We start from the raw sequence: 13206 nt of genomic DNA on the forward strand, positions 1-13206 counted from the left end.
CACCACGAGGGTGTGGAAGTACTGGTGTGCCTGAGAACATACCTCAGTGCTCGCGGAAGCGGTCGAGTTCGCGAGTGTGGAAAATTCTTGTCTGTGTGGCACACAAAGCGAGCGAGTGAGAGATTGAGAGAACGTTAGGGGGATCGTTATTGGCCAATTTGAGAAGAGAAGTAAAAGCCAAAGCAGATCGGCGGAAAATTATCACAAAACGACGACGAGCGGCGACTCTTTCTTCCCATTCCTTTCGAGGAATATTCCTGCTGCAGCATTAGTTCCGCAAGAATCCCGCGCCGCCGCGGCGAAGAGCCATTTTCGGGATCGCGAGTGATTTCACGGAACTACGAACATTCTCACAGGACGGACGGACGGATTTCCCCTTCGGTGAGATCGTGCGCGCGAAATAAAAGCTCGAGAAAAACATGATCGCTCCCGGATTACGATTAGCGAACACCACCAACCGGCGCACCGGGGCGCATAACAACCTGTTAATTTGCGAAACGGGAACGGCCGTCTAATTGTGGTGGAGTGGATTGTTGACTGCCTGGAAAACGCCCGGTGGTTGTCACGTGAAACATTCTAGAGTGCAGGGGAGGGGCTATGCGCTCGTGCAGCAGAACTTACCCGTTGAACATAAGATAATTTCCACTGGACGTCCCCGTAGGACATAATAATAACGATCATTACCGGTGCTTGATTGATTACGATTGGCAATGGAGTTCGCGTAGAGGAGAATGATCCCACTCCATTACCATCCGTATTCGACCCGATTCTGTTCTCACGAAATTTGACCGCGCTGTCAAATGGGTGGCTCGGTAATGGGACATAAATAACTCCCGCGGGTCCCCCGCCGTCAAGTGTCAAAAATATCCCCAAATCACGTTCGATCCGAATGTAATGCGGTAATAAATAATAATATCGATGGTGAAATGTTGCACACAAGTTTGTATGCACTGAAGATGTGTTGTAGTGGTGGTGTTAGCTAGACTGACAACTGATTATGTCACCCGTGAGTTCCTGGCAGAGATGCCAAATGGGGAGACATGTTTTCATTTTGAAGGCATTTGGTACTGTGCAGTAAAGACAATTCAATATGACAATATAGAGTAATTCCACCCCAAAACAGTTAAAAACCATCAAATTTTGACCCGACCCCCTCCGACTTCTTTTAAACTTGATACTTATGATGGAAACTATACACGATCACAATTTTCATTGCCATATAACCAATTTAAATTACGACTGTTTTTTTTAGAGGAGCGTATACAAAATCACTGATCTTGTTATCAGAAAATCGTTACTCAAACCCAAAAATAATATTTTAAATGCGCTGTTAAAAAATCTTACTCGAACATTGAATTTTATACCAAAAATTTTGATATCTCGAAACACCCTCACTTCGATATTTTTTTGGTATATTTTACAAGAAAATTCTTCTAATTCAAAAAATTGACGTATTAATTGAGTGGTGCTGTGTCGGACTCACCAAAATGGAGTTACAATTTTTGAAATTCATGAAATTTCAATACCTCGTGGAATCGTAAGCATTTAAGAAAACTAGCATGAATAAAAGAATCTACATGCGGTCCAGAATGAAAGATTATATGTAACGTTTTATCCTAGGACCAACCGTTTTAGAGATATAACCGATTTCTTATAATGACCTTTCTCCTGCGAATGCGAATCAAAGCTACGGTTATTACAAACGACGTTCTTGAAATGACGCATCTGCTCGAATGAAATATTACACGAGTTTAGTCTCATAGCGAATTAACGGATGCGGAAACCAGAAAAACATTGGAGTTTGTAGTCATAATTTCCACGTGGAACAAAGAAGATCATAACATTCGGGAGTCTTAGGTCGCCATAGACCCAACAGCAAACTGCGACTGAAGTAATCACTATATAAAACGCAGTTATCGGCAAATTTCATACAAATTTCATCATACAAATGAATCACACATTTCTGCATTACTCGAGAATTAATTAAGCAAATAAAACCAAATAAGGCATATGGAGGATTTAGGGTGCAATAAATGTTTTTACGGTGGTTAGACACTCCATCTCCCTCTCTATGGGGGAGCTGTCATACAAATGAAACACAAATTTCTGCATAATTCGGACTCAATGGAGCCAAATTTGTCATGCGAATGTTTTAGGGGATACAAAACGTTTCCATGGTGAATAGACACTCCTCCTCTCTCTCTCTCTGAGGAGAGAACTGAGAGCTGAGAACTAATCAAGCAAACTGAACCAACTTTGGCATGTGGAGGTTTTAGGGGGCAAGAAACACTTCTAAAGTGGTTCAGCACTCCTCACACCTTTCTGAGGGAGGGGGGGGGGCGCTTGTTGGTTTGTGTGCCATAGAAATGAAACACAAATTTCTGCATAACTCGAGAACTAATCAAGCAAATGGAACCAAATATGGCATATGGAGATTTTAGGATACAATAAATGTTTCTACGGTGGTTAAACACTCCACCCCCCTTTCTAAGGGGGGCTGTCATACAAATGGAACACAAATTACATGGGAGACACAAACACAAACTTATGCATAACTCGAGAACTAATCAAGCACCATTTTAGATGTGAGGGTTTTTGGGTATGAGAAATGATTCTATGATGGTATGACACCCCTCCCTCCTCTGGAAAGGAGAGGGGGTTCCATAAAAATATTACAAATATTTCAACCAAAAATATTCCAACCAAACGTGACAATTGAAAATTTTCGGAAAACTCTGAAGGAAAAAAGAAAAATACGGAAAATAAAATTCCTATATTCCTCTACAATTACATAGTGACAAGTGCTGGTAGTCCATTTGATGTTTGCGCTAGCGAAATTGATCTTTGTTCGAAACTGGAAATGAATTTTAATGCGATGAAACGCACTCCTATATCTTCTTCTATCTATACCAATAAAAAAATATCGCCGAACGTGCTCATAAGAGCAGAACTCGAGAAAGGAATTGTCCGATTTAGGGCTGTCTTTATTCTATCATATTTTCTGTATAAAACATTTATTTCATGTAACGGAGAAACATGTTATTTGCAAATGATTAAAAAATCTTGAACGAGAACTGTGTCTGAAAATAATCTGATATTATATAATCTTGAGTTTTGTTAGAAATACGAGGAATTTTATAGTAAAAGGTAAACTCAAAGGGGTCGATTAGAAATCAATCAACGAACAGTTCTGCGATTGGACCCATGAACTTGCTCATAGTTGCTCATAGTCAACGTGAATATTTGAAGTTATTGATAACAAAAAACAAATTTTGGACGGGACGAAGTTTGCCAGGTCAGCTAGTTAAATATAATCAAGTGTAATGTAATTTTCGTTCAAAAAATTACAAAATAAAGTGTCCGAAATTTGATTTTTCCTATAAATTGTGTACGAAGTTTGATTCTTATTCGCTTCATTTGAAAAGCATTTTATTCGATTATTTTTTTATGTTTTCAATCAAATAGGTACCAAAGCAGAAAGCTTAAAAGCATATTGAATTAATTTATTAAAAATATCAAACAAATAAAATATACCAGTTTAGATCTGTTTTCTGCATCATATGTCTTAAGCGTCCGAAATATGATTCAGAACGGTACAAGCAAACCTTCGAGATTAGGCAGCGAACAAGCATTCAATGGTTGACCTGTTGCTAATGTGGAACAAAGATGTATAACAAAAATCGTTCAAAAAGCCACAAAACAACAAAGCGTCTTTTTAGACTGTTTTTAGAAGCAATCATTGACAGAATACTAAAAAGTTTCGATGAACTTGGGCTAGAAAAAATAAAATGAATCAAGGAAATATGGACAACCCATTAACGAAGCAGTATTTGATTTTCCTTTCAACGAATGAACAATATGAACACACCATCCAAGAGTTTCAAATACGGTCTACAATTCTAGAATGCGAACGGAATGAAATACGTTTTTTTCTCTAATCCTTTTTTTAAATTTTATTTTTTTCCAGCAATGTTGTAGTCTCAAATGTTGACGACTCAGAATAAATGGAAGAATAATGTTATAGTTAGATTCAATGGTCTAGATAATCGAAACCTTATGAAAACTTCAGGTTTGAGTACAAAAATGAACCTAGCGAAGAATGAAACCATGAGCTAAAAGCGCTGTAGAAATTTAATTTTTAGGAATTATATCTTCAGCTTTCGCTTATAATCAGATAAGAGTGTATAGATCACGTTGGCCATGCTTCACTGTCAATTTTTCGTAAGTTTGGAAAAATGTCGTCGAACGAAAAAGAGCGTCGTGAAGTAATCCTGCGCACTCATTTAGAGAATCCGGAGTTGTCACATCGGGACATCAGTAAGATGCTGGGAATCGTCCAATCCACGGTCAGCAGAGTACTAAAACGATACTTCGAGAACCTAACCATCGACCGGAAGGTGAAGAACGGCAAAAATGGATGCTCCGTCAGTGAAAAAGATCACAAGCGCGTAGTTAAGCAGTTTAGACGTGATCCGAGAAGTTCGGTCCGGGATGTCGACAATAAGCTGAATTTGTCAAGGTCATTCGTCCAGCGGACCAAGCAGCGGGAGGGCCTGCGTACATACAAGGTACAGAAGGCTCCTAACCGCGACGAAAGGCAAAACATGGTGGGGAAGACGCGAGCCCGGAAGCTGTACACCGAAATGCTGACGAAGCCGCATTGCCGGGTAATGGACGACGAAACCTACGTCAAACCGGACTTTCGTCAGCTGCCGGGCCTGTTGTTCTTCTCCGCAGAGGACAAACTCCGCAGAGGGCGTTCCGGAGGAGATTCGCTAGCAGAAACTATCCAAGTTTGCCAAAAAGTACATGGTGTGGCAAGCGATCTGCTCTTGTGGAAAGCGGAGCGCCCCTTTCGTGATGACCGGCACGGTAAACGGGCAGGTTTATCTTAAGGAGTGCCTACAGAAGCGCTTACTACCACTATTGAAGCAGCACGAGGGCCCAACCATCTTCTGGCCGGATCTCGCTTCGTGCCACTATTCAAAGGACGTGTTGGAGTGGTACGAAGCCAACGGGGTAACCTTCGTGCCAGAGGAAATGAACCCGCCCAACGCGCCGGAGCTTCGCCCAATAGAGAAATATTGGGCGATTATGAAGCAGGCCCTCCGGAAGAACCCAAAAGTTGTCAAATCGGAGGCGGACTTCAAGAGAAAATGGATTTCTGTTTAGAAAAAACTACAACCTGACGTTGTACAGAACCTTATGGACGGGGTAAAGAGGAAGGTGCGAGCATACGGGCTTGGGATCGAAGTATGAATAAAAAGAAAATGCCAAAAGTTGTTTAATAGTTTTTATTTTACTGTCTAAAATTTTCAAAAGGATCGGTCTACTGGGCGAATTTCTACAGCGTTTTTTCCGTGATGCAATTTGATGTGACACACCCTTTATAAAGGTTGTCTCTCATCAAATTGCATCGTGGAAAAAACACTGTAGGAAATTACCCATTCGATATTTGCTGTTGAAAATATGAATGGAAGTAGTTTAGAGTGTATTGCTTACACTATATTTTTATGTCAATTTTTAGACAATTGGAAAAATTGCGTCACCCGAGAGCAACGTCGCGGATTGATTCTGCGCAAGCACCTGGAAAATCCTCAACTCTCGCATCGGAACATCGAAAAACAACTCGGAACCGTGCAGTCAACGGTGAGTCGTGTGATTAAAGGTTACTACGAAAATTTGAGCATCGAACGGAATACGGTTCCATATTTCCGTAGGAATAAAGCGCGCTGTGCATCCTCATCCAGGAAGATCCGGACAGCAACTATGCGGAGCAGGCATGCGGCAAACATTACACGCATGACATTGTATAGTAATGACAGCTCATTTACGGCGCTCGTCCCTCCAATGACCACTGGAAAGAGCCATCTTAATGAGCGCCGCTGACGATACGGAATTCTAATAATGATTGCATAAATCTGTCAATCTTCGCGACCCATTTTTTCTCTTCGCTCAGAGGAGACGCTCTCCGTTTGGGTTCCACATGTTGTGTGGGAAATGCGAGAAATGTGTTAATGATACGAAGTATCAAACACACACGCGCAGATACATAACCACGAAAGAGCGATCGCAGCCTACGACGAAACTAATGATCTCTTGCTTACCTGGTGGACATTTGCATTCGTAGGAGAATTTCGTCGACTGCTTGCAAGTACCCCCGTTTTGGCATGGCGACGGCGAGCAGGGAATGTAGTGCGATTCGCAATTTTTGCCAGTGTATCCGGGTTCACACATGCATCTGTAAGAAAAAAAGAAAAGATATGGAGAAACAGGCGTTATTAGAATGTGATGAAATTGTCGTCGGGGGTATGGAGGGGGCAGCGAAAGGGGGAAGAGCAAAAAGGAAATCCAAAATGTCAATCCACGCTCGCTGCTGTCACCGCACGATCACGCGAACGCATCTGATGCGGAGGAGGGAGATTACGCCGCACGCTGCTGCTGTCAGTTTGATCGTAATATGTGAGGTGTCGAACAAATAGGTTTCGTGATTTTATCGCGCAGCCTTGCGAAATGTTGCTGCAGCGCAACGGTAGCCGTGGCCCGACATTGCTGAATTTGCATATCGTTCGCAAACAAGAATCCCCCCATCTAACTAATCGCCGGAGATTTTCGTTGGCGAGCTTGTGTTAATTATACCTACACATAGCCGCGCGATCGTTTGGGGTTCGCGGCTACGCGACACATCATTAGTACCGTTTAAGGTTTCGCGAATAGGCGCCCCACACCGCACCGCTACTCCCAGAGGAGATCAAGGAACAAGCGTGACTCGGGGGGCGAGATAGCATGAATGTCATCCGCCGGAGCATATTCTGAATCATAGTCACGCACACAAAAATCTCCGCGAAGCCACAACAACGCGAGCAAATGTTAGCTCAAATCGTTCACATGTTAACGACATCATTAGCGTTGTTGTAGGCTGAATAAAATTAACATTTCTAAATAGTTTTTTAGGCTGACGCGCGGTCGACATCGAAGTGATCTTCCATCCTCCCCAAGATGAAATAGCTTGCAAATTGATCGATCGATAGTAGCGCAGGAAGAAGGGGAAAGGGAACCGTTTTCGGGCGGATGAAATTACACCCGGTACCGGTTTTCCACGGGATTGCACACACCAATTCGATTCGGAATATTTTGTGCACAGGGATGGAAGAGAAGTTTTGGGTTACATTTTACTGGAATGATGGATTCGGATTACCGGGTTTGAAACAGGTGTGTTCGGGGCAGTATGTGATGGATGCAATGTTTTGAGTGGAAACTGTCGTGGCGCAACGGTTATCCCCAGAATGACGGATCATCATCGTTCTCGGGAGCATTGGACTGGTTGATGCAACTCATCGCGCATCGATGATTTAATCTTAATGAAGCTTGTTGCAGGACAACAACTGTGATGATCGGGGCGTTTAATTTCACAAGGTAAAAACCGGAATAAAGTTTCATCTGGAAATCGGTTCTCCCTATCAACAAGCACATAATGATACGAAGTATTGCAAAAATGAGTCAATTCAGCATGAACAAATTGATTTGGTTTATACACATCAAACCTGTCCGTTACCCAAAAGTTAAGAAGAACAGTGTCGAACAAAAGTTAAGCAACTAATTAGTGTTTTTTAAAAATATAATTGGTGCCGTTGGTAGAAAAATATTGTTTCAATTTAGTGGCAACACTGCACTGTAAATATAATTGATTATGCGGAGGACGCGACAAAAGATAGGGAACTGTCTAGTTGGTAAACAGAGCGTCGTTTGGTTGTTGTCGAATCAATTCACGTATCAATTATTTGACTTGAAGCTCATTAAACTATCAGATTTAAGATTTATGTTTTTTATCAACGGTCGAACCCCTGAGCAAACATAACAATGTCACAATAATTGAGTCGATTGAGGCGGGATGCTCTCAAAAAGTAGATAGTGAAAAACAAGGCAAGAGGATCTGTTGAAACGGCGAACCATCCAGGTCGTACGAGGGAAACTACATCGAAAATGGATTGGTTACCCGCTCTTCTATACCTTCGAGCGGTTATGGACCTAATACCGACCGGAACGGTGTAAAGTGCTGGAATGAAACCCCTCCTTCACCCCCGCAGGCTAAACTGTCCATAAGATGAACTATAAAGTACACGATAACTAGTACTGAGTGAAACAGCATCACTTCATCGATTCCCTTTCTTCTTTCTCACTGAACTGTCATTCGAATAATCAAAAGCGAAAAGAGTGAACTGAGTGAAGAATTTCCTTATACAGGTAATTTTTCTTCAAATAACAAGTGGTATTTGGACTAAAGTTTCATTCTAGCCGCATCGAATAACTTTACGGTAGTCATTATACCATATAAGGATAATAGTCGGACGATAATTATGAATGCTTGAAATGTATTCGCCGAATGCTCCAGTGAAAGATTGTTTCGTTCATTATAACGTGTTGTGTAGGATAGCTATTATTCGTTATAGTATATAATATATCATAGTGTTAGTATTAGTATTGATTTATATAAAGTCGCATTGGATATCAAATAAATAATTTCCATCGACGTTTTTTTTAGTTTTTGTTTCAACTCTCATGAAAACAAATAAAGCCATAATGAGATTCGAGCAATTTTGCGACCGGTCAACGTGGTGCCAGATTGGCACAGTGTTGGCTCGGAATTGGTTGTCAAATACGAAGGGTAGGTCGACAAAATCATTGCAAAATGGCACGATATTGGTACCATTGTCTACACCATTTGTTGGGACCAATCTGGCACAACAAAGTGGACTGGGTGATTACGCCGTGGTTCCCAAAGCGAATGCTGTGCAATGTCCTGGAAAAAAGGTAATGAAGATGGTCGAATTTCGAGCGACATAGCATGCGCTGCCATAACTATTTCGCAAATAGTGACGTCAGTCGTTGTGTTTATCTTTGATTGCCCACCGCATCCATGTAAAAATGCTATTTTCAGGAAGTAATTCATCAATTAAAAACGTACATTTTTGTAGAGCTCTCGTTGAATATGAGGCTAATGTAATAGCGTGGAGTGAATATTTGTGAAATCACGTCGAAAAAGACGGATAAAAGTGATATTTCCATGTGCCATTTTCACTCCCCCACGTTCAAAGAAACAAACGAAGTTCATGATTTTACCGTTATGAAGTTGATGTTTCGAAAGCTCTCAGTGTCAATATGTATGTTGTGAGATAATAATCGCCAATTAATCGAAATTTCACCGAAAATGTTACTGCTTTCGAGAACTAAGCATATGACTGCTCTCTGGACCTTTTTGTCACATGAATAATCGAAATAAGCCACGATATAATTGTCATCTGGTAAAAAACAACCAGTTGACTGATTTCATTAGAATTTTGGCTCAAATTATCATGCAACTGTGAGTACTTTGAACATTGTTTTGTATCTTCCATATACATTTCATATTGAATGCAAATAATTACGACACGATATTTTGCTTGCCAATACATATACACTGCGCCTACTGCTTCACCTCTATATGTACCTCATTGAATGCTGTGCATCAATTCAAGATTGGACTTGGATGTAAGCTTCCGAATAGTTCAGCGATGGTTGCGATAGAGTTGTCTATTTAATTGCAGTCCAGCGAAGAAGCCGTTTCTGAACTACAAACAGGAAGATATCAGTTTTCTTTTGTGGGAAACCATTTGAGATAGAAGGTTTCAAATAATAAAAATAGTTATTGAATTATTTTTTTTTCATTTTATTTTGACCCTACATTTTATCCTTGAAAATATTACCAAAATATTGATGCAGTTTGTTGTAGTTCAATAAAATGTTTTTCACAATTTTTTTAAAATGTTTACTGGGGTCAAAACAGACCGGCAGAGATTAAACTTTTTTTTTGCGGTGTGGGTAAACGAAAATAATGATGGAGGTAAGACGGACAGGTAGCGTAGTCTGCAAATCGCTCGCGATAGGAATAATCTAATGCTCTCTCTCTCGTATCGTTTGTCTGTCCAGAAACTGAAATATTAACCTTTTGCGGTCGTTTGTCTGCTCTCCGCCACCACAGCAAAGAATCATACTCATATACTTTATTCAACGATGTAATTGTTTACATTTTTTCTAAACGAATTTTAATGTCTAGTGATTTTTTTCACGAATGTATAAAGAGTTTCTATGAACAATAGATTACGGTACTCGGCATAAACAAAATATTATAAGCGTGGAAGATAAAAGGATCTTTTTAGAGGGAAATCAATTCCGCAAAGGGTTAATAATCACAGAAAGTTGAAGAAAACGTGAATTGGATTCTCTAACTTTCTAACTTCTAACTTCTAACTAACTTAACACTAAAAAAACTGTCCATTTGTCCTCACCAGTATAGTTTTCCATATTTTTTCTAATTTTTTTATCTGGTCGAAGAATATAGATCCGATTTCCTACATAAAGACATACTGTGGTGCAATGTCAGTTTTAAAGAAATAGAAATCAAAATTTATGAGGAATTTTGAAACATCACAATTGATGTTTGTAGCGAATACCAAAAATTCAATGTAAATTATTATCCTGGAACAGTTTTCCTAACAGCTCCCGAGATATGACTAATTGTTTACCTATATAAACGATGAAAATGATGAAAAAGTTGGAGGGTTATGTTCGAGACACGACAACAAAGTTGACGTAGGATTACGTTGCTATATTTAACATATGTTATGGAATGCTTTTGAAGAGGTACTCGAAATTCGTCGCCAGTCTCTATTTTATAATTCTTGTTAGCGAAACACCTACCGGTCTGCATGAATGCATGCGAAATTATATTCTCTTGCTTGGGTACAAGAGCCCCCGCAGCTTGATTGATTGATGTTTCTACTACAGAGGCTTCAAATCGCAAAGTTCATTCGCCTCTAGCCTTGAAAGAGGCCAATTAGATGATCAAACAATGAAAAGCCCTGGGAATGAACCCACGGTCATTCACTTATTGAACACACACGCAACCGTTGGGCTGCGGAGACCCCCTATGATCCTCAGATTGCTTGTATTGTTATGGTGCCCGGTTCTGTAGTCAGTGTTAGGGAAATGCTGGGAAATCAGAAGCTCTCCTTCCAACGATCTGTTAACAAACTATCAATTAAAAGAAAATATAATTTTATATTTTGCAATAGATTGTTAGGAGTGTCCAAATCGATTGGTGTATACGTCTCGTAAATCCAACACGAAAGGACTGAGCAATAAGCGCTCAAAGTTGAACCCTATTTCGTGACACGATCGATATTTTCATTTTTGATTTGTACCTTCAATTTGTCTCCGAAAGAAGTGATTATAAAAAACATCTCGAATCCGATGACGTTTTAAAGGTGAGGTTTAAAGGTGAGCTTTGTTTGCATTCCATTTTTTGCACTAATCTTACATCAATTCAATTATTCGCCAAATTTTGCCGAATATGTATAGATATTTGAATGAAATTTGCTTTAAAAGAGTGTCGAGTTTAGGCAAAACAATTGGAACATTTCGTTTTTGATGGTTTTTGAGGTGTCGAAACCTTGGAAACCCTAGCTTCTATATCATTTTTGAAGAGCCGATCATTTTTAACATAACATATAATAAATTTCGGTAGGCATATTATTTATTAGGCTTTTTTTGATTTGGTCAAATATGCCCATACCCAAAAATTTACTTTGGGTGATTTGACCGATATTCGACCCTCTTACAGCAAACGAAAGATATTCAGGTGAACTTATAGGAAAAATATTGATCCGCATACCAAATGCCTACTTTTAGGCGAAAACTGAAAAATGTTTTTGGGTTTTGTGATGTGTTGGCATCAAAAGAACCCTAGCTTTTCATGTGATTTTTTTGACTTTGAAACCTTTTACATAATATATCAAAAATTTAGAAAGGTGTACGCTCAGAAATTTATTAAAAATTTATAATATTGACATTTATTCCATATATTGAAATTTTCATTTCCACAAGTAGCACACTAGCATCACTGAACGTTACAATGTAGGAAATCAGGCGGGAATTTTTCAGCCACAGAAAGAAAAAAACGTGGCGCTTCATTTTTAATCCTAATGCTGCGTAAGCTACACATACTGCAGTTCAATTTTTCTGTGTGCAGTCGAAAACACGTTCGACTACAGACAATAAAAGGGATAGTTTTCAACGAACTGAAATTTTTGAAAGGATAAAATATTTAGGAAAAAAACTGGTCGAAAATTAAATAAAAAAATTCTATTTGGTCATATCATAGAGTAGATATTTAATCTAGTAATGTTTCCACATGATTCAACAGAAACTCCAGCAACAAAAATTGTTCCCATTTATTTTTCTTTTTCATTTTTCATTCCATTTTCCACTCTACTTCCATTCCATCTTCTTTTCTATTTTCCATTCTATCATCCCGTTTTTCATTACATTCTCCATTCCATTCTCCATTTCATTTTCCATTCCACTTTCCATTTCCCATTTCATTTTCCATTCCATTTTCCATTTCCCATTTCATTTTACATTCCATTTTCCATTCTATTTCCATTCCATCTTCCATTTCATTTTCCATTCCATCTTCCATTCGATTTACCATTCCGTTTTCCATTCCATTTTTCATTCTATTTCCATTCGATTTTCTATTCAATTTCCCATTTCCATTTCTTTTTCATTTTTCATTCCATTTTCCATTCTTTTACCATTCCGTTTTCCATTACATTCTGCACTCAATCTTCCATTCCATTTCCATTTTCCTCTCGTTGCAAAATAATAAACAGTGTTTCCTAGTGTTAGAAAAAACAATTCTTCGGAGCAGAGAAGAAAGGAGAGCGGAAAAATTATATGGGATGTGCAGCCTAATTTGTTCCGTTATTTCCATGAGGAACACATTTAGTTGAATAATTAAATGAATTAATACATTATTCAAAACCACTTTTTCCAATTCTTTTGAGAATTTACGGATTCCGTCGCGAAAGAAGCGTTCATCTTTTGAAGCCAAGAATGAATCCTGCCAATTTTTGATACCCTGCTCCACTCGAAGCGTTCTGCATCGATCGAAACAAATGGTAGTCGAAAGGGGCAAGGCCTGGGCTCTAAGCAGGTGAACCGGAATTCCCCATTCGCCATTTTTCAAATAGTTTTTAACTCGAACCGCAACATGATGCCGAGCGTTGTTATGATGGAATCGAATGGATCGATGGATCGAAACATCGAATGTTGTCGACTTGTCGAGATTATGTCAGGCCGCATGATCCGGACGTTTTTCGGCAATAG

General features: G+C 39.4%; 1 protein-coding gene across 1 annotated transcript in view; it reads right to left on the bottom strand.

Annotated features, from left to right (window-relative positions):
* LOC129761772 (neurogenic locus Notch protein) overlaps window positions 1–13206 on the bottom strand; it is a 236508-nt gene that overhangs the window by 57505 nt on the left and 165797 nt on the right. Inside the window, exon 5 of the mRNA XM_055759535.1 lies at window positions 6108–6241. Within this exon, the coding sequence (XP_055615510.1) occupies window positions 6108–6241 (134 nt within the window). The remainder of the gene's footprint in view (window positions 1–6107; window positions 6242–13206) is intronic.

Source organism: Toxorhynchites rutilus, chromosome 1 (genome assembly GCF_029784135.1).
Source record: "Toxorhynchites rutilus septentrionalis strain SRP chromosome 1, ASM2978413v1, whole genome shotgun sequence".
Lineage (NCBI taxonomy): Eukaryota > Metazoa > Arthropoda > Insecta > Diptera > Culicidae > Toxorhynchites > Toxorhynchites rutilus.